Here is a 22,566-nt window from a genome sequence, read left to right as displayed (position 1 = left end):
AAACTGCTTTCAAATTCAGTGATTATCATTGCCTTATGAATCCTTTTAAAAATCCAATAGCTAATCGTTCAAAACCTTTTCAAAGAAACAACGTTCAATATTTTTAGAAATCCAAGGTCTTTCTTTTCTCATAAGCAAATCTCAGTCAGAATCCAACCACGCAATCAAACCACACAATCATTAATTCAGCACCAAAGTCCATTCTTAAATGTAACACGCCAGGACAAACACAAGCAAGACAAACAAGTAAAACACAAGTAGAAAGCAGTTACAGCAAATAGTTCAAGTAGCAGTTAGGAACAATTTAGCAATTAGGCAAACCAAAACAAGTTCAAACCCAAGCAAAGCATACAAATGCATATGATGCATGCCTGTTCTATGGCTGATGAGGCTCATCTGTCGGTTATCCAGCCAACCCGACAAGTCTGAATTGTACTTAGACTGTCCCCCGACGTGCATCCCAAAGAGTCTATGCATAGCTTTTTCTCAAATAATCAATATTGCTCAATGGGGGTAACATTCCCGGGAATTTATATAGTGTCCGGTCACACTTACATCGTAGGGTCAACAGAGTATCGAGTTTTCAACCTGGTACACGTGGTGGCAAGCCATGGTACTTTATCCAGGGAACCTCGTATCTCAGATAATTCAAATTTATAAGCCATGTGAATAATTTCAAAGTTCATATCTCAACATTCTCAACATTCTCAACATTTTCAACATCATAATCGTTCATCAATCCAATTCTCATTTCTAAATTCATTCAAAACCCATATTTCAAAGAAATCCTCATCATCCTTCTTTTCATTCTGTTTTACTAACAATTCTCAATCCAAAACATAACTTTTTCTTTGATAAATGAAGTAATCTCAAATCATATAATACTTAAAATTAAACCTTTTAAAACAACTTTTTCAAATGAAGCTTCTGGTTTTATAAAATTTCGGCAACATCTCCTCTAAAACTCAGATTCTGCCACCCTTTTCTCGCCTTCCCCTGTTTGGAAGGGTTGGTAAGGTTGAAATAGAAGAGGAAAACGTCCACCGACACCGGCAGCTCCAGGTGCTCGCAAACCATTTCGAAGCAGCGGATCGAAGCCCAGCTGTTCGGATGAAGCTGAGACGGGGGGACGAATATCCGGTTCAGCAGCGCCATTTGAAAGTCGGAGAACGGTATCCGAACGCCAACTTGTGTGAACATGGACTTGTAAAACCAGATCCAATCGGGGACACGAGGGGAGTGAAAGTTGAGCTCATAAATACGCTCATGGGGGGCAGGGACAATGGCCTCGTAGTTGGCCTCCTCGTCAGTCCCCCCACACAAGTAGCCGGCTTACCGGAACTCGGTCAACTCCTCCAAGTCCATTTGGTTGGGTGAGCTCCTTATATCATCGGTCACCCAGGCGTACGGGTCGTAGGCCACGCCAGTTCCTGAAGACCGGGAAACGATGCGAGGCATACCTACATCGGGGTACCACTCCGTTAGACTATGAGGTCGGGAGTCCATAGAAACCCAGAAACTACGCCTTTTCAAACTCAGATCATGGCCAAGAAAAGTTAAAAACTACGCCTATCGTGCAAATCACCTAAAACCTACCCAGGAATGGTACCCCTCCCTTAATTCATCTACCCCACCAGTGGAAGGCCATTCGGCTAAAAGTAAACCAAGCATACAACCATCACAAACAACAACTGCGCAGCGGTAAAAATGGCATAAACACAAGAGAAGAGGGAGCAAAAATTACCTGAATCGATTGCAGAAACTTGGGAGGAAAAAGAAGGCACGAGAGGGCTCGAACAGGAAATTTTGGATATCAGGGAGAGAGGAAAGTGAAAATGGCGAGGGTAGAAGGAAAAGAGAAAGAAAACTGTTTAAAAACCCCCACGAGAAGCGCGAAAGAAAGCAGGGGCAAAACGGTCTTTACGCGCGGGGTTTTTTCAAACCATTATGAGCATTTAATGCTCAGCACGAAAAACGAAGCGACGAACGAACGCCTCAGCAGACCAAGGGGCACGCGCACGAAAGACGCGCCTCTCTTACGGTCAGCCGACTCAACGACAACGCACAAACAAGGACATCACGCGCCACCGATCGCCCTCACGACCCTCACTGGCGCGTCGGGGGCACTGTTACGGCCCGGCCCAGGACTCTCGCGGGTCAACCCGACCCGAGCTCCACCCGGCCCGGTTGCGCACCCTCTAACCGACCCGGACACGCATCCCGTACGGCTCATCCGCAGCTATGGGACACCGTCCTTGAGAATATGGGCCTGCCCTCCAGGGGAGCCCACTGCTGACATGTATATAAGGGGAAGATTGGCTCTTCCCCCGAGGTACGTCACATTTTTCACATCACCCCTCTTTCCGCCTGCACATTGTCTGACAAGAGCGTCGGAGTGTCTTTGCAGGTGGCACCCCCCCTTTCTCCACACAAAGTACTCGGGACCTCGCACCTCTTGGACCGTACGACAGTGACCAGACGAGCCCCTCCATCACTCCGAATCCTGACCCGAACCGTCCGGTAGCCGACCTACCGAACAGATTGAATGGTGAGTGCCAACTAAATTCTCAAAGTGATATTTCATATTTACCGTTTTTATCATTTTACTTAAAATTTATTTTTGGACACTATATTAATTTCTTAATTTTAGTATAAAATCAGTAAATTAAAGGTTGAATTGATTCTAACTTATTATACTGAATATAAGACTAAATAATATTATTTTATTTTAGTATTTGTTCATACTCTGAGTCGAGCTATCCGACCTGGGACGATTGGAGATAAAGCGACCGACCTCTTCAGAGGGAAGAACTCACCAGCGGATGCACTCTTTTTCCTGAAAAGGTTTTTTAATGAGGCACCAGGTCGAGACCTAGACCATACCCAATTTAAAGAGGATAAGAAATCCCCACATGTACATATTTGCATTTTTTCTTGGAATAAAATTTATTTAGGTATTCTACAAAGATTTCAAGACGCATTAGTCTGAAGTATTCATCGTCCGATTATAAAGCTACAGGTCGACAAAAAGTGAAAAACAATTTCGCTGCACGACCACGATAAAGATAAATCGTCCGATAAAGGTGAAAACGCGATTCACCCAAAGGACGAATTCGAGATGCCAACCATTTTCTACAAATCGGCAAAGATGAACACAGAATAATGTAAGAAGTTATCGAAAGCAATCCAAAAAAAGAACCTGACGAGGTCTTATGGATAGCTAATATAATAACTTAAAAAGACTGGCCGACGTCAAACAATTAACTTGTAAAGCATACAAGCCCTAATGACTTGTATGCAGAGCTTTTCTCAAACAATAAATAGGAATTCAAAGCATCTCTCTCTTTTCTATTAGGAGAAACTAACTTTAGTCCTTATTGTGGTCACACTTAATTAATTAATTAAAGCAATTAAAATTAAGAGTAATACCCCAAATAGGTCCCCAAGAAATTTATTATCCGACAGTTTTGTCCCCCACAAAATTTAACTAAGATTTCGACCCTGAGGTTCTCAGATATCCCCCAGATACGTCCCCAAAACCGTTTGATCCGGTTAAAGTGATGACGTGTCAGGTTAACTGTGACATGTCACCTTTAGGACATTTTGGTCCCCATCCACGCTGGACAAAACGACGTCGTATTGGAACCAGGGGCAAAACGACGTCGTTTCGGGGAGGACAAATTCGTCCCCACTTAGACAGAGAATGCAAACGGCGCCGTTTTCATGTGGGGGACCTATTTGTCTCATAATAGTATCTTAGGGGACCTATTTGACCTATAATTTGTGATGTTAAAAGAAGCTATATTTACTTCAACGCAAACCTTAAAAACACATTGACATTGGTCTGTTCATTTATCAAAATGGTAACATAAACTTGAGAACCCAAACATGTTAACCACACAAATATTTTACTTCAATAGCAACACAAACCAAATCAAGTCAAAAGAAGGTTTATTTTCTTCAACATAAACTAAACAAAACCATTATAAACAACATAATGTCTTCTTCCTCCAACATAACAAAAGGTGGTAACATAACTAAGACAACAACTTTCACACTAATTCTTAGAAGCATTATTTCTTGAAAGACTGGTTCAACCCTCGTGTTGGAATGAATTTGAACAACTTAGATACTGTGCCACTGGTTACAGCTGATATTGTCTCAACACTAACACTCCCCGAATTCACGGCCCTAATTACTGTCTCCTTTGGACGTCTAAAAGAAAGCTGAGATTAGAATAAAAAGTATTGTTATCACCATGTTTCACACAAAATTTCAGTATTGCTGAAACATGGTGATAACAATACTGTTTATTCCAAGCTCAGCTTTCTTTTAGACGTCCAAAAGAGACAGTAATTAGGGCCGTGAATTCGGGGAGTGTTAGTGCTGAGACAATATCAGCTGCAACCAGTGGCACAATATCTAAGTTGTTCAAATTCATTCCAACACGAGGGTTGAACCAGTCTTTCAAGAAATGATGCTTCTAAAAATTAATGTGAAAGTTGTTGTCTTAGTTATGTTACCACCTTTTGTTATGTTGGAGGAAGAAGACATTATGTTGTTTATAATGGTTTCGTTTAGTTTATGTTGAAGAAAATAAACCTTCTTTTGACTTGATTTGGTTTGTGTTGCTATTGAAGCCAAATATTTGTGTCGTTAACATGTTTGGGTTCTCAAGTTTATGTTACCATTTTGATAAATGAACAGACCAATGTCAATGTGTTTTTAAGGTTTGCGTTGAAGTAAATATAGCTTCTTTTAACATCACGAATTATAGGTCAAATAGGTCCCCTAAGATACTATTATGAGACAAATAGGTCCCCCACATGAAAACGGCGCCGTTTGCATTTTCTGTCTAAGTGGGGACGAATTTGTCCTCCCCGAAACGACGTCGTTTTGCCCCTGGTTCCAATACGACGTCATTTTGTCCAGCGTGGATGGGGACCAAAATGTCCTAAAGGTGACATGTCACAGTTAACCTGACACGTCATCACTTTAACCGGATCAAACAGTTTTGGGAACGTATTTGGGGGATATCTGAGAACCTCAGGGTCGAAATCTTAGTTAAATTTTGTGGGGGACAAAACTGTCCGATAGTAAATTTCTTGGGGACCTATTTGGGGTATTACTCTAAAATTAATGTAGTTGTTATTTTGTTTACAATAATATTATTAAAATTTATAAATTCAAAAATAATTCACTATTAAAAATATTAAGATTCAAAAAAATAATTAATAATTTCATATATAATAATAGTACAACAATTATTTAGCCGCTAGTATTGTAACATCTAATTTTGTAATGTAGTTAGCATTTTAAATTTTATAAATAAAAATAAATAATCAAACCAAAAATTATTTTGTAATATGTAAAAATTTAATTTAATTTTTTATGTAGATAAATTTAATTAGTTATAATTTAATATAAAAATATAAATAATATTTAATATTTATTTTTTATAATTATTTATATTAATTATAATTTAAATAACTAATATAAATAATTAATATAAATTATTAATTAAATAAAAATATAATTATTTAATATAATTAATTATTATAATTATTAATAAATTAATTATAATTTAATTATTTAATAAATTGCTATATGTGAAATTACAAAATTACTTAATATAAACATATATATATAATGTAATGTAATATATATATATTTTTAAAAAATTTTTTATTGAAAGGCCCTAAGGAACTTTCCTCACTTTTTCGTACACTGAGTCTTTTTTTTTCCCATGTGTCAGAATAGAGCCTCTCTTTACTACCATTGGAGTTGCTCTTAACGCCCTGTCCTATCTCAAAACAGCGTTATCTTCTGTGTTCCGGGTCGATCCGAATTACTGAATTTCATCTTCATCTTCTTCTTCTAGTTGATTTCAATAGAGTAGAAAATCAAATCTTTTGTGATTAGCAAGCGGGAAGACATCACAAGCGGGAATCTCATACACTACTAATTACCCTGGAATTTGAGAAAAAGTAAGGTGAGCTATGGTTTCATAATTTGACTCCATTTATGGATTTTTTCTATGTTTACGAATTCTAGGTATGACTGTATGAGATACTGTGCTAATTCACTTTCTATATGTTTGCCTAGGAAGAAAGCTCTGATTATTACTAATGTGATTTTTCAGTTAGCTTCTATGTTTAGTGTTATTTAGCTTCTGCATGTAATGTAAACATTGAACTGTTCCAGCAGGAAGGAAGACTATTCCGGAGTACAAAAGATAATACTTACCCGTCTGTTTTCTGAGCTACAACATGGTTCATGAAGGAGAGCGAATTATCAAGATGGAAGAGGGTATTTCTGTCACAGATGATTATGATTCTGGATATTTGATGCAGTTCCAGTCCAGAGAAAGCACTTTCGATCAAATTTTGGAAGCACTAAAAGATTGTAAGATCTCTCAGGTTGCATTGTCTGGCATGGGTGGATCAGGAAAGACAACCTTAGCAAAACAAGTGGGTGAAAAGGCCAAGCTGTTGAACATCTTCAACCTTGTTGTATTCGTTCCTGTGACATCTACTCCAAGTTTCATGAAGATACAAGGTGAGATAGCTGACCAATTGAGTCTCAGATTGGGAGAAGAAGCTGGTCTAGCTGCAAGACAGAGAAAAAAATCAATGACAAGTAAAGAACTGGTTCTTATAATTTTGGATGATGTGTTGGACAGGCTCAACCTGGAAAAGATAGGGATTTTTAATGGTTGTAATGGATTGCAGCTTAGAACCATGGGTAGGCGTATGAGCTGTAAAGTCCTCATGACTACAAGTACTCAAGAAGCAGTATATAGGATGGGATGCCAACCAAGCATTAACCTGTCTTTATTAACTGAAGGAGAAGCTTGCGATCTTTTGAGGAAGCATGCAGACATTAGTGACGGCTCCCCTGAATCAATTGTTGAAGTAGCAAAACAAGTTGCGAAACATTGTCATGGTTTACCCCTTGCAAGTTCAGTGATTGGATCCACTTTAAGAGGAAAAACTGTTGACCAGTGGAAGGAAGTATTAAAAACAATGCAGATGCTACCAGTGAAGAGTTTGCAATGTGAAGCTGACACATCTAAATTTATTCACCAGATTATAGAAGTAGGCTATCATGAACTGAGCACCAGAGTAACTAAAACCATATTCTTAATATGTGGTTTGTTTCCAAGTGGTCGTGATCATGAACATGAAGTTCTCATTGAAGAGCTGTCACAATATGCAATCCGACTAGGCTGGAGGAAAGATGAAGTGAGAGCAGCCATCAATGACCTCATTGAGTCTAGTTTGCTGATGCTTTCTGATAAAAGCAAAGACCATATCATAATGAGTAGTCTGGTGCGTGACATTGCTAGAAAGATGGTTTATGAGGATATCCCTGCCAGCAAGATGGTTAATGTTTGTGATTACATGTTTGCACAATATAATCAGGAAGATTTCCAGTGGCGTGTAGCATTACATCGACTTCTTCACTTGTTGTATGGCAGTGCAAATGAGCTGGCATCTTCATCAACGACCAATGCAACATTTGCTGAAGAGGGTCTTGAATTCCAAGATGTGTCGTCCTATTCCTATCCAAAGGTTGCTACAGTTCCTAAGCTATCAGGGAAAATGGTGAATTTTAAAAGGCTGTGTCAGGTGGACAAATCATTCCTGCCTCTGCTCAAGAAAGCGTGTGAGAACCACCCCCAGCTGATTCATAGCCAGAAAAACCACTCTGAAATAGTAACACAAAGCGCCTTTGATAGCTTAGGGCGGGTGCTGTTTCTGTTGAAAAATGTTGAGAAGAGGGATTGGGTGTATCTGGAAGATGAGTTACGTATTCTCTGGAAGCAGTTAAACGAGTTCAAATTTGATTTGGAATGGTTAAGTCCTTATGTGAAAGAGGTGTTCTCTACCACTAAGATCACCAGGATTGAAGTACTTCGGGAGAAAGAGAAGGATTTGAAAGACGAAGCTGCTAAGCTGCGTGCACTGCTTGGAGCTGCAGAGGACGAAGCTGCTAAGCTGCGTGCCCGGCTTGGGGTTGTTGAGGACGGAGCTTCTGAGCTACGCGAACGACTCAAGGTGACCGAGAACAAAGCTGCAGATGTTAGGGCTGAAGTTGTCCGCAGAGAATCTGAGATGATTGAATCTGCAATTGCTATTGTTATGGAGTAAATGGTTAAGCCTTGACTTGTTTCACACGTCATTTCCACTTGGTGAGTTTATTTGGTTTTGGTTTATTCGAAAGACATTATGTTACCTTAAGTTTTCATTTTGAATACTTTGGTTCCTCGTATGGTAAAACTTTGTTGCATCCAAACGTATGGTCACTAACGCAATGGCCTCTTTGGATTTATATGATAAAACTTTGTTGAAGTCTTCTGTTAATTGGTACGCTTTCGTTGATTGAATGTATTTTTTTTTTTTTTTTATGTTATCTTTGTAATTGTGTATTTAGAAAATTATTTAATTTTTGTATTTATTTTAAAATTTTTCTATTTTCTTTATAATATAACAAAGACAAAAATATTGAACATGAAAACAAAAACTAAATTGTTCATAATTTTTTTACAATCTCTTATTTATTGGATATATTAATTTTTTTTTTAATTTTGAACTTTTGTATTTCCTGCTCATGTGTTTTTATGGAAGTCATTAGTTAGTTTTTATTTTAAAGTTATAATTTATTACCAATCATATATTCTAAACTCATATTTTAATAATCAAATGTGATATTGGAAGGGCCAAACGAGTTAGCTGAGGTACCAAAGGCCGTAGTTGTAGAGTGCATGGCCAAATGTTGATGGCAAGTGTGCTCAAAACTGGTACTCTGCCAAATAGAACGTTCATTTCCATTATACACCATGAAGTCCATGGCTCTATTTGGCAAACACGTGATTTTGCTTGAAAGTAAAAAATAATGCCTTAAATACTTTACTGTTATTTTTCTCCTTAATTTCTATAGAGGTTTGGGGTTGTTTCAAGTGTTATGTTATGGTGATTCCAAAGCATAAGACATTTTAACTTCCAAGATGGAAGCAAAAGGCCAAAATCACTGGTCTGGGCATTGGACTGCTTTAGTTTTCAGTTTTTCTTTTCACACTTTATTTTGAATCATACTTAATTTTTATAAAAAAAAAATTAGTAGTGTTACAATATATAGTATGATTAATTCAATGAGTTAAGATTTCACATAACTAAATCAATTATCAGGTTCAAGTGTTCAACTTCTACATTTTCCATTCACTTATTACTTTTTCTCAGTCCAAATTGGACTAATAACCTTTGTGTTTTTGGCTTTGGCTAATTTACTAGTTGGTTAAAACCTTTAAATCTCTTAGACAAAAGAAAAAAAAAACCCTTCAATTTTACGTGGTATTACTTGTAGTAAAAGAAAAAGATTTGCAAATATCACTTTCAAAGAAGTAAACATCACCTTTAAAGTCACCCAAAAAAAAAAAACACCTTTAAAGAAAAAGAAAAGCAAGGGTCTCGCTTGTAGAATAATTAAAAACAACATGATTTTATAATGAGTACTGCTAGGGAGTCAATGGCTTAAGTATACAATGTGTACAATGGGCTAAATCTTTAGTCCATGAATAAAATGAACACCACCTATACTACCCGGATACCAGATAATAAACTTTTCGGATCTAGAACTCTAATACCATGTCATGAAATCACTCATCCCAAAAGCGTAACCTGATAAGATAATGTAACACTAATGGTCATATCTCTAATACTTCCTAAACCTCTATTGTACACATTGTACGATTAGACTTCATTGTACACATTGTACGTTTAGACCATTGCCTCTGTATACTTTTTCTTTTACAATTGTCACGTTGCAATTAGTAGGATTGGAATTAAGATTTGTTTATTTTATTCTATTTAGTATTATTGCATTTGTATAGATTTGATCACAACTTGCAACTTTTGAAGTTATGCTAAAAATTATGTTAAAATTTAAATATAAATGTCATTATGTGAACCAATATAATTGGGTTAAAATCATTGATCCTTCCAAAAATTCTCTTCAAATTCCGCTACTTGGAACCAGTATAACCATTTTCCATGATGCAAGCATTATGTGCTGACATGCTGTATATAAAATTAGTGGAAAATTAAGATTTCTATTATTCTGTTTCTCTTAATTACGGATGAGATTTGTAAATTTTAAGAATTTTTTGGTTGCCTGTGTATTTTTTTTCTACATTTCCTTTATTTAGAATTTCATAAAGAAAATATTGAAAATAAAAGTTGTCAAAATAAAAAAATTATGAATATCAAATGAAATGAATTACAAAAATATTATTTGTACACTAAAAGTAGCTACTAAAATTAACCACCAATATATTTATGTATAAATATATATATTGTTCAATTTATTTTCAATGTGTAGTTATATTTTAACATGTATTTTATATTAGTAGTTAATTTTGGTGACCGATTTAAAAGGTACACTTAATATAGTTCATGACTTATTAATTATATTATACATTACATACAATTTTTAAGCTGATATGGAATGAAGTGCATGTTATGCAATACTTCTGAGGGGAAGGCAATTTGGGCCAAGCATACAGAATAGAAGTTGACCAACTCCAAAAAAAAAAGAAAAAAGAAAGATTAAAAGTTGATCAAAGTTGACTTTATTTGCTAATAACCGCCTTAACAAACTCGCTTCTTAAGTTTTAACTTTGCTCGCCATTGTAATTTTGCAAAGTATATTAGGAATTATACCATTGAAGAAAATTGTGTTCAGATCTCAAAGTTATTTAGTTAATTTCACAAAAAAATACAAAAAAAAAAAACCAAACAAATAAACAAATTAAAGAAATTGGTGAAAGAGATCAACGGAGGAATCTTCATTTACTTAATACTGAGCAAGTTGAAGAGGCACAGTGAGTTATGGTTTTCATCTTCTAAATTTTGAATTTTTTTTATTTTTTTGGGTGACTATTTTAAATTTTATTTTAGAATAAAAGTATAATCTCTCATTATTTATTTCATAGATTTGAATTTTTTAAATTTTAAATTTAACTTTAAAAAATAAAGTATAATCTATTACTATTTATTTTATAGATAGGACTAAGAGAATATATAAAAAAAAATTATTTAATAGTAAAAAATCTCACTTTATCCTATAAAATAAAAAAATTAGAATTTAGAAGATCTAAATTGTAAGGCCCAAAACTTTTGAAAAGTCTTATTTTAAACTAATTTCAAATTATATATTTATTTGTAGTTTTAATTTCAAAAATTATTTTTAGTGAAAATAATTAAAGGCAATTAATTGGATTTGAAATAAATTAAAGTTTTTATCCAAATTCTATACTTATAGATTATTTTTTTATTTATGATCAAAGTTCTAGAAATTTGAGAAAATAACGAGGTTTAGCTATTTAAATTAGAATTTTATAATTATTGAATTATTTTCTATATTTAAATTATAAAATTGATAGTTATGAAATAATAAGAATTTTATAAGATCTGATTTTAGATAATTTAATTTATATCATTTAATACTTTAAGTTAAAGATAAAAAAAAATAATCTTAAACAGGACTATTTCTCTATTTAAACAGCTCATTTGTTTTGTTTTATATTTGGTGTTTAATTTATTTCCGTCGCTAAAAAAAATTAATTGACTGAGCGTAGACTATATGAAAGTTGCAACTGTATATATCAGGCGACCAGTACTGTTGACCAAATGCACGTTGACTAGCTCGACTCCGATGTCCGATCCATTCATTCTAGAGTTGCTCTTTCAGAAAGTGCTTTCACAGTGTCAACTTTTGAGATCTCTCTGACTATAGCAAGACCTTGCTGAACTCTCTTTTTGTGAGGTAATGGCTTTGTTGCTCTTCATCTTATATAGTCTTTTTCTCTCTTTGTGATGTTTTTACTCTAGTCTTTTTCTTTTTAATAGGCCAATTTTCATGTCTTAAGGTTGGATGATTTGGATCTACATTTTATTCTATGTGATAAACTAATGATTATAATTTATAGTTGACATTTCTTCCCTGGTGTTCTGATTTTGATTCATAGATGGCAGATCAGAATTGTAATCATGTTACAAGGAAGATTGAAGAAATGTTGAAAGAAGCAAAACCCCTTTTCACACGTGAATGCTGCATCTACAGAGTGCCCCGTCAAATCCGCAAGTTAAATGAAGAAGCATACACTCCAAAGGTTGTTTCAATTGGTGCTTTCCACCATGGAGATGAAAATTTGCTAAAGATGGAAGGCCAGAAAAGAATATACTGTGAAAAATTCATTGAAAGATCCGAGAAAAACTTGGACAGGTTGGTGAGATGTGTGCAGCAGTTGGAACCAAAAGTTCGAAGATCTTACTCAGATAACATTAACCTTAATGAGGAGGATCATGTCATGGTGATAGTGGTAGACTGTGGTTTCATAATTGAGCTTTTACTCAGGTATCATTTCAATTGTTGGACAGATGATGATGCTATCTGTTTATCACCATGGTTGAGGAGTGATATAAGATGGGATTTGTTGTTACTTGAGAATCAACTTCCTTTCTTTATATTGGAAAAAATATACAATTTAGCCTTTTTTTCTAAACTGAATAATGGTGATCATGATCATCCTCCATTTTTATCCCTCACTCTTAAGTATTTTGGCCATAGTCCAAACTTTCCCTCTAATGACAGCATAGCTCATTTCACAGATCTATCAAGAACCTTAAAATTGAATTCATGTACTAGTCTACCTATAAGGAAAGAAAACTCTTTACCTCGCCTTTATAGTGCAACTGAGTTACATGAAGCAGGAGTGTGCTTTAAAGTAAGTAAAACAAGTAAAGACTTATTAGACTTAAGATTTGAAGGTCATACTCTTAGAATTCCAGAGATTAAAGTGGATGATACGACTGAAATCTGGTTGAGGAACGTCGTAGCTTTCGAACAATGCCACTATCCTGATCAGTCCTACATCACTGACTACATTGCAGTCCTTGATTTACTTATTAACACTGAAAAAGATGTAGATCTCTTGGTCAAAAGTGGGATAATCGTCAATTGGTTAGGAGATAGTAATGCTGTGGCTGAATTGTTCAATGGTCTTTGGAAGAACGTTGCACAGTCAACTTTTAATGAAAATTATCTTCGCACTTGTCAACAGTTGAATGCTTTCCGTGGACATCCATGGAACCGTTTAATGGCAACTTTGAGGCGCGACTACTTCAACACTCCATGGAAGATGGTAGCTTCCATTGCTGGAATTGCATTGCTTCTTCTCACTATTATTCAAACAATATGTTCTGTCATCCAAGTAGTTCAAGGTTCCTCCAATTAGTGCAAGTGTTGCAGAGATATATAGTTGAATAATGTTTGCAATAAACATCTTTCTGTATTTTAATTGTTATTGTACTTTGTATTTCTCGTTGTTATTGTTACTGTTATTCAGATAAACATGTTCTGTTCTCTAGCATCAGCTTGTATAATTCCATTTTATTGTTTTTATTAGCCGTTATCATGCTACTAACTCTCCATAGCATAAAAAAAAGAGTTTAGCTTTAAAAGTAATAAAGTATCATGATAGAACAGTGGGTATCTCACAAGTTGTATCATCAAACTCTATTGAGTGAGTTTGAGAGCTTCTCACCATAACGGAATCCATGAGTATGGAGAAAAGGTTCACAATCTATTATTGTGTTACAAGTAATGAACAGAGGAATGAAAAGCTTAAACTAAGTCTTGGTTATCAGCTTTGTATAGTTGGTCTTAATTAGTTGAACGGTCTAACAAAAACTACCAAATCTGGTCTTACTCTAACTAACTTGCTGACTGGAATATAACTAACTCTAATTGGTTATTGCACGTGAATATACATCCTCTAATATCTTTCTATTGTGTATTTAAATACTTAAAACAAAAAAAAATGCTAGAAGTAATAAATTTGTATTAACTAATGGGTCGTTACTCATAGTATATCTTGAAGATGAGCCTTGTGTAAATATGTTTCTTATTTTATAATGTCAGTGATACTTGCCTTAGAGCATCCAAGAAAAAAAAAAGTGATATACACGTCTTCACTTTGCAAGTTAAGATCATTATACTTGTCTTTATTTGTTCCCAATCTCAGCTATATATAATATTATATCTTTGTCGTCGCATAACACAACTTTTATTTTTTTTATAAGGTTGTGCGTGTTTCCTATTCCACCCATGCTGTATTTCAAACTCTTGTGATTCTTCCAAAACTTTTGATTCTTAAATTATGATTTCTGACAAAAGGTTCAACTGTTGTTGTGTTGTGTAGGGTACTAAAAGAGTATATACATCTGAATTGCACTTAAACTTGATGTTGAGTCGTGTGTTTCAGGGCCAAAGAGGTAAATACATAGCTTACAAAATATTTGTAGAAGAATGCTAGGGGGACAGCAATTTTTGTAATTTGTAGCCATCAAATAACCATTAATGGTGATTTTAATGTTGTGAGATTGATGTGACATTTTATCTAATGACTCACTTTTTTTTGCTGGTTACTGGCCATAATTTAATAAAGTTGTTAGTCCCCTAAACTTTTCTTTATTTGTAGACTTGTAGAGGCAGATTGGCATGCATGTCTTGGCAACAAAGTTGGATTCAGGGTGGCTAGAGCTTTCATATCACTTTGCTATCCATCAATTCTTTCTTTGGCTACTTGTCATTCATGCTCAAATTCTAATTCCTAATATCCACCACACCCCTATACTAAACTACAGTCTTCTCTTTATTGCCTTCATCTCCAGCAGCAAACCTGTCCACCGAGTTAAACAAGTAAATATCAAAGCTCAATCAATGGATAGGGTGAAACAAGTTTAAAGAGAAGCGCATACTCACATATTGTATTTGTAATGAGGACCAACTCTAAGATAACCCTTGGATTCAATCTTGGCAGAAAAAGTTTGGAGTTGGAGCCTGACTCTGGCATAAGGAACAAGATGAGGAAGATCTGACCCTTCCTCTAGCTCCTCCTCTTTCACGAACTCGTGTTCCGTGAATACATAGATCAAACTTTCTTTGCTACTGTGGTGACAACAAAAAATATTTGATACCCGCACATCGTCGTCCTCCAAACCATCCACGTGCACTATTGCCACAAGCTTCTTCTCAGACAAGTCATAAATATACCACATTGGAACGAAGTCTACAATCAGAAGAAAATGGCTACATCCCAAACGAACTAATTTTCTAAGACTAAATTCAGGAACTGGCGGAAAATTACACTCAACTTCTTCCCATCTGTTAGCCTTGACGTCATATGACATGAGCAACTGATGATTATCCTCAAAAGAATACAACACAATGAGGGTCTTCTTGCGAGTCTTGGTGCTGTCCTCCCACAGGAAGTACGAGTGAGCTGAGAAGAGAGCACTATCGGGCATTTCCCTTTTTTCCCATAGACCTGATTTTAGGCTATAGATCTCAACCCAATTTGCATATCCATACCCACCCCCAAACATGCACAATTTGCCATCGTATGGGACTACTAAGGGACTTGATCGGGAGCAGAACATGCTTCCACATAGACTCCAAACCCAAGTAGGATCCTCATACTTAAGGCACCACAGCTTTGAGTAGGGACAATCATAATAACCCCCGTTCGGATGTGTTATAAGACCATCCACATCACCAGTAAAGAAAAAGCAGCTACCAACAGAACAAAATCCTCGAAAATCTGGTAACACACCGTTGTCGATCAATAGATCATCTCTAAGAGGCCATTGGAAAGGTATATGACATACTTGTTCAAGTTCAACAGTGCCATTCTTCATAAAGTTGTCGTCAGTGATAGTTAACATCCTGTACCTGGTGGTACTAGAGAATCTCAAATAAGGCTCGGTTTGCTCTATTACAAAATCCTCATTTTCTACCAACATATATAAACGCTGTGTCATGGATAGCTTTAGATCAGAAGAACCAACATCCTGGAATTAGGGAAACAATTAACTATTAAACAGAGAGCTCTGCAGTGTGATAATAATAAATAGAAACGGATAGTTATCCAGTTAAGAGGATGCAGAAACGGACCTCAGGATCAGATTCCCCGCATATTCCATCAGCAGCATCTCCCAAAACAGCACCTTCCAAAACCGCAACAACACTTCCCCACCAGCTATCAAAATCCGCTTTCGATTCAGCAGTGTGCCCCAAATCCCTAATCTCATTGGCGGCCTTAGCCATCAAATTCTTGCCACCGCTGCCCACGACAAAGGCACTGAAACTGCAAGCATTCACAACAAATGCTCCAACCTTAAAGGCGTTCTTTTTTTCCTCGATCCAATTGACGAAGAACTTTGCTCCCCAAGGTAGGTCGTGATCGGAGTAGAAATCCCGTGCGGAATATAGGTTCCAAACTTCCGAAGTTGAAGCAACGAGGAGGACGAGGCTCTCCTTGGGTAGGGCTTCGGGCTCGTAATTCCGGGCATCTACGAGGTCCAAAACGATGCCTTTCGACTCTAACAAATCGCAGAGGCACGTCGCTAGGGCTTTTGAAGTTCCGATTTGGGAAACGAATAGCACCTTGCCACGTTGATTGCGTTTGGGTTGTTGGCGACGGTGTGTTGTGAGGTTCTTTTGGTAGGGGCTGACGCGCATGAGACGACACTTGCAGATTAACAACAAGGTTGTGGCAATGGCCGTGGCGGCGCTCACGGTGGAGAAGAGTGCGGGCGCCGACATGATTGGCATGTTGCTTTCTGTTTTAGGTTTTAGGTCACCAAACACTATCTTGGCCATGCAATGCATGAAATTATATACAAAGTTTCTTAACAAAATGCTCCTTTTTCATGCTGGTTTGTTACTAAATGCTTTCCCCTTTTCTCTGTTTTTTTAATATTTAATTTTACATTATTTATATGTTTATTTCATTATTTTTATTTTTAAATAATTATTCATTTACTAATTGTGAAAATAGTTTTTATTAATATTGAATATATATAAAATGTCTTTATAATATCAATTATTTTTTATTTTTTTATCAATGCAGACAAAGATGTAGATTTCCTTATTAAGAAAAAAATAATTGTGAATTGGTTAGGTGATAGCAATGCAGTGGCCAAAATGTTCAATAGTCTTGGAGTGAATCTTTTGTATCCAGATTTTAATGTGCAAATTCCTTTATTTTTGAAGAGTTGAATGCTTTCTGTAACATTCTATGAAAAATAGTAGTTTCTGTTGCTAGAAATTTTCTGCTTATTCTCACTTATTCAAACAGTATTTTCTATCCTCTAAGAAAAACGCTAGTACTAGATTAATGTTTGTGTTGTCTAATGTGGATTGGATGATTATATGTTCAATTTCCAATATGGTGTGGTAGTTTTGATATCTTTGTATTTTGTAAGAATTGAAGTGTTTCGTATGAACATGTGGCCACTTTGTTATGTAATTATTGAAGACCACTGCATATGGCATATTTTGTATTTTACAACTATTTGTCAAGAGCAAAGCAGTGATCGACTTCTGTTATTTCAAAGTGAAAGTCAATTTTTTTTTTTATGAAGGGGTCCTAACAAAACAAAATTAAGTATTATGTTTGCATCTAACAAAAGAGCAAAAAAGGAGGAATAGTAGAGAAATTCTGGATTTCCAGCGCGAGAATTATGTCATTTGAATCTCTGGTTAAATTATCATTAGAATCGGAATCTTTATTTTAAAAGATTGAACCATCTATATTTATTTTGCACCAATTTTCTTTTAGCAGAGTCCACTTAACCAGAATTGAGTGCGACACTTGTAAAATTATTAACCTCTTTTTATTTTAAAACGCACCTTATCTAAATACTTAGTATCTCGTGTATTAACACTTTTTTTTTTGTCTTAAAATATTGATCTTTTAGCATTCTTATTCTCAATTTAATTTTCTTATTAAATTAAAAATTGAAAATTTTATTTAACTAATATATACTTTTTATTTAGGTATTTATAGTGGATGATGATAACTAAATTTCTTTGTAATTTTTGGAGTGATGACTAAGATATAGAGTTAGTCTCTATTGACTTTTGAAAAAGTATTTAATTTTTTTATTTTTTAAATATTTTTTTAACAGAAAAAAATTTATTTTATATTTAGATAATTTTTTTTTTAAAAATTCAAGTATTAAAAACGCTTTTGTTTCTATTTTTTTAAGGCAAGATATTGTTAGCTTTTAAAAAAATAAAAAATCAAATAATTTACTTTTTTTAATAAAAGTAATTTTTTAAATATATATTCAAATAGATTTTAAATTAAATAAAAATATTTTATTTAAAAATAAAATTTTAATTTAAAAAATCAATTCAAACTAGCACATAATAAAACCTTAATAAAAAAATCTCTTTTTGTTTACATTTTAGATATTGTTTAAATATAATGTATTAAAAATTTATTAAATCTAATAAATAAATAATATATTATCCCATATATATAATTATATATATATATTTAAAAAATTAAAGGAAAAAAATTAGAGACGATAAAGTCTAAAAATCCACCAAAAATCAAAGACTACTACTCCTCAAATCTGAGGTAAAGAATATTTATATCAATAAACTTCAAAATCAATTATTAATTAATTACAAAGAAATAGGCAATTAAACATCTAAGTTGACACTACTTTTATTTTAGGGGAAAGAACATTTTAAATTCAATTAATTAGTAACTTTTTTTTATTTGCAGATTACTATATATAATAATATAATTATTTAGTTCAATTCAATTGTTATCAATAATAACAGTTGAATAAATTGTTTCAATTTATTTTTTTATTAGTCATGAACACACACACACATATATATATATAATAAATTAAAATACATAATTTTTTTTTGTGTTCAGCCATAACATTAGTTAAATTTTGGACTTGAGCTTGATGTCATACTTTCTGTGTCAATATAAAACTTTTTCTTTGTTTAAAAATTATTATTTGTATTGATTTTGTTAAATAAAATCTTATTATATAATATTTTTGCTATTCTTATTTTATATTGTAATTATGAATATTTACAAAATTCTATTACCTTTTAAAAAAAGTTTTCAACAAAATTTTCTAATTATATATATATAATAAAATTAGATTTATTTATTAAAGATAATTTTTTATAATTTCAAATAATATAACTTTAATGATAATTTTTTATAATTTCAAATAATATAACTTTAATTTATCGTGAGTGACAAAAAATAAAATGAGAAGCATGTTACATTATTTTAAAAAAAAATAATGACAAGTATATTATGCCTTTAAAATATTTTATTACGTAAATTTAATGTGATAGTAAAAAAAAATTAAAAGATGATAGAAATAATCATAAAATAATATCTATTCCCTCTTTTACATGACTTATTACAGTTTTTCTTAATTAAGTACTAATATATATTTTTATATTAAAGAAATTATTACTATTGTTTTTTAATTTTTTTCTCCACTATTACATCAAATTTATGCACAAAGAAAAAAGAATAATTTTATTAAAAAATTTTACCAAATAAATTTTTAAAGTCATGATATTTTTTGTTATACAGGATAAATTAAATTTATATTATTTAAATTGATAAAACAAAATATTTAACAAATTAATATAGTTTTATTAATTTTATTAATTAATAATCATTTTTAATTCTATTCTCTTTAGTCTTTTCTCTTTTTAAAATTCACACTTTTTAACTTCTTTCTTAAACCTTTTTCGCTTCACATTTTACTTTTTTTTTCCTCTTCAAATATATATTAAGCCAAGGTAATTAACCATCACATTCTTATGTCAGTAAAGAAATTCAGCATGTAATGTTTGTTTGTTTGATTAAGAAAACTATGGTTAGTTCATTATGTTCTTTATTTAATTCATCATCAAGATCAACTTTAATATTTTATTTTAGTTACCTTCAATTTTTGCGCTAGTTTGTTTTTCCTATTAATCTTTACTCCAATTTTCTTGATTTCTCTTATATATGATATATCGAAATTTTTTTTTATGATATTCTTTAATTTAGTGGGTATGTCTAAAACGAGCTCAACCATTATGTACTTATTGAATGAGCCACATTTATATAGGCCATTAGATTTTATTAGATAAAAATCAAAGGCTAATATAAAACAAGAGTATTGATGGACTCTAATAAATATAAAATATCTTAGTACATAAATAAATGTTTTAAATGGTAATATTTTAATACACAATACTTTAAACGGCAACAAAATCTTTTATTCTTAAATAATTAAATATAAAATATATGAATATTTTTTATTTATTAAAATTAATTATTGCAAAAAAATTTTATAATATTAAAAAATTATATTAAAATAATATTTTAAACTATAACTAACATAAAAATATAAAATAATTAAAATTTTATTTTATATTATTTGACAAATAATTAGATTATTATATTTAAAATTTATTAACTAACTAAATTTATTAAAAATATTATTATATAATATAATTTTTTATAAAAATATTTTAAAAATATAATTTATTTAAAATATTATATATAATACATGAAAATATTAATTTTTTTATTTTTTTCAATTTTTTTAAGAAAAACAGAATAAATAATATAATTTTAAATACATACCTAAATAAAAAGTTAATATTTTCATGTATTTTATATAATTTTTTAAATAAATTTTACTTTTACAAATATTTTAATAAAAAACTATATGATATAATAATATATTTAATAAAATAATTAGTTAATAAATTTTAAATATAATAATCTAATTATTTTTTAAGTAATATAAAATAAATTTTAATTATTTTATATTTTTATATTAAAGCTTAAAATATTATTTTAATATTATAAAAAAATTTTGCATAATAATCGATCTTAATGAATAAAAAAATTTATATTTTTTGTATTTATTTAATTTATATTTTTTAGAACAAAAAGTTTCTACTTTTATATAGTAAAATATGTGATAATCTTCTTAATATATATTAGGGGTGGCAAAACGGGTCGAGTCCGTCGGGCCGACCTGTTGAACTCGCTAAAAAAGGTGGGTCGGACTAAGATTTGAAATCGGTCAAATTAAAAGAATTTGCCAAATTCACAAAATTTTTATGCAAATTTTTTTTATAATATTAAAAGATTATATTAAAATAATATTTTAAATAGTTATACTGTAATAGATTTAATATGTTTTCTGATTTGAATGTTATTATATGATTATAATTATTTAATATATAAAAAAATTACTAGATAGTATATATATAGGGGTGGCAAACGGGCCTAAACCCGCCGGGTCGGCCCGCGTAACCCATCAAAAAAGGCGGGCTGGGCTGGAAAATTGGGACCGCCAAATAGCAAAAGCCCGCCTAATCCGCACTGTTTAAATCACGGGCTTTGGCAGGACGGAGCGGGTTTTCCCGCCGGGCTTAGTATTTTTTTAGCAAGAGATATTTTTACAATGTTTTTGCCAAAATCCAACTTCCCCAACCTAACTTACAAGAGAATAAAGATGAAAATTGAGTGTTTTGGATTATATTTATTTTGTTTTAGAGACAATATTTATAATTATGTTTTGGATTATGTTTATTTTGCTTTGGGAACAATATTTATAATTATGTTTTGGATGAAAACTTGGTTTATATTTATATTTATTAGATATTTATAATTACAAAGACTTTAATGTTTGTAAATATAAAAATTATAATTTGTTTATACTTTTAGAAATTATAATAGTTAAAAGTAAAAAATAGGAGAGATTTTTTATGCATATGTATATTATTTAATAGTTAAAAGTAAAAAAAAAAAAAAAAAAGAGGATATTTGGCGAGCTATGCCCGCCGCCCGCCAGCCCGCCGTTAGGCGGAGAGGGCTAGGATTTTGGGACCGCCTCACTAGGCGGGGCGGGGCGGGCTTCCCCGCTTGCCACCCCTATATATATATATTAGGGGTGGCAATGCGGGCCGGCTCACCCCAACCCGCCCCGCATCACCTAGGCCCGCACCTTAAGTGAGACGGGGCAGCCCGCCCCGCCAACTAAAGTGGGTACAAAATGCTAGTCGTTTGACTTTGTTTTTTTTTTAATAAAATTAACTAAAAAATAATAATTAAACAATTAATTACAAATAAAAAATAGTCAAATTATAATATAACTTTTTATTATTTTTTTTAAAATTTTTAACTTCAATAAAATTGTTTAAAATAATATTTGTCAATAGAACCATCTTTATTTTAAAAAATAAGTCACAAAATTTGAACATATATACAAAATTGTAAAATAAAATAAATAAAGTCACATAATTAGAACATATATACATAATTTAGTGATTTTTTTAATTTGACAGATTTCAAATTCTAACCCAATCCACATTTTTTAGCGAATTCGGCAGTCGGTCCGACGAATTCGACCCGTTTTAATTTACCATCCCTAATATATATATATATATATATATATATATATATAAAAGAAGATTATGACATATTTTATTATATAAAGATAAAAAAATTTTGTTTTAAAAAATATAAATACAAAAAATATAAGTTTTTTTATCCATTAAGATTAATTATTATATACAAATTTTTTTTATAATATTAAAATGATATTTTAAACTACAACATAAAAATATAAAATAAATAAAGTTTATTTTATATTACTTAAC

General features: G+C 32.3%; 3 protein-coding genes across 7 annotated transcripts; 2 read left to right on the top strand and 1 right to left on the bottom strand.

Annotated features, from left to right (window-relative positions):
• The first annotated feature begins 5,676 nt into the window (after window positions 1-5,676).
• LOC112764213 (probable disease resistance protein At1g15890) lies at window positions 5,677-8,366 on the top strand. Of its 4 annotated transcripts, none has more exons than XM_025809763.3 (2): window positions 5,677-5,987; window positions 6,208-8,366. In XM_025809763.3, the coding sequence occupies exon 2, from the start codon at window positions 6,270-6,272 to the stop codon at window positions 8,151-8,153; it is 1,884 nt and encodes a 627-aa protein (XP_025665548.1). In that variant the 5' UTR covers window positions 5,677-5,987; window positions 6,208-6,269; the 3' UTR covers window positions 8,154-8,366. The 4 variants fall into 4 exon arrangements, with proteins under 4 accessions (XP_025665548.1, XP_025665547.1, XP_025665550.1 ...); XM_025809762.3 differs by having other exon boundaries at window positions 5,691-5,992; XM_025809765.3 differs by having other exon boundaries at window positions 5,695-5,992; window positions 6,205-8,366.
• Window positions 8,367-11,622: 3,256 nt separating this feature from the next.
• LOC112767314 (UPF0481 protein At3g47200) lies at window positions 11,623-13,464 on the top strand. 2 transcript variants are annotated; one of them, XM_072222184.1, is made up of 2 exons: window positions 11,623-11,826; window positions 12,036-13,464. In XM_072222184.1, exon 2 carries the CDS (start codon window positions 12,074-12,076, stop codon window positions 13,295-13,297), a length of 1,224 nt encoding a protein of 407 aa, XP_072078285.1. In that variant the 5' UTR covers window positions 11,623-11,826; window positions 12,036-12,073; the 3' UTR covers window positions 13,298-13,464. The 2 variants fall into 2 exon arrangements, with proteins under 2 accessions (XP_072078285.1, XP_025668969.1); XM_025813184.3 differs by having other exon boundaries at window positions 11,630-11,826; window positions 12,029-13,464.
• Window positions 13,465-14,257: 793 nt separating this feature from the next.
• Window positions 14,258-16,705, bottom strand: LOC114924042 (uncharacterized). The gene is made up of 3 exons (XM_029294177.2): window positions 16,018-16,705; window positions 14,827-15,914; window positions 14,258-14,743 (listed from the first exon to the last, which is right to left on the bottom strand). Exons 1-3 carry the CDS (start codon window positions 16,675-16,677, stop codon window positions 14,698-14,700), a joined length of 1,794 nt encoding a protein of 597 aa, XP_029150010.2. The 5' UTR covers window positions 16,678-16,705; the 3' UTR covers window positions 14,258-14,697.
• Between the last annotated feature and the right edge of the window lie 5,861 nt (window positions 16,706-22,566).

Source organism: Arachis hypogaea, chromosome 17 (genome assembly GCF_003086295.3).
Source record: "Arachis hypogaea cultivar Tifrunner chromosome 17, arahy.Tifrunner.gnm2.J5K5, whole genome shotgun sequence".
In the NCBI taxonomy this organism is placed as follows: Eukaryota; Viridiplantae; Streptophyta; class Magnoliopsida; order Fabales; family Fabaceae; genus Arachis; species Arachis hypogaea.
This window is presented reverse-complemented; position numbering and strand designations above follow the sequence as displayed.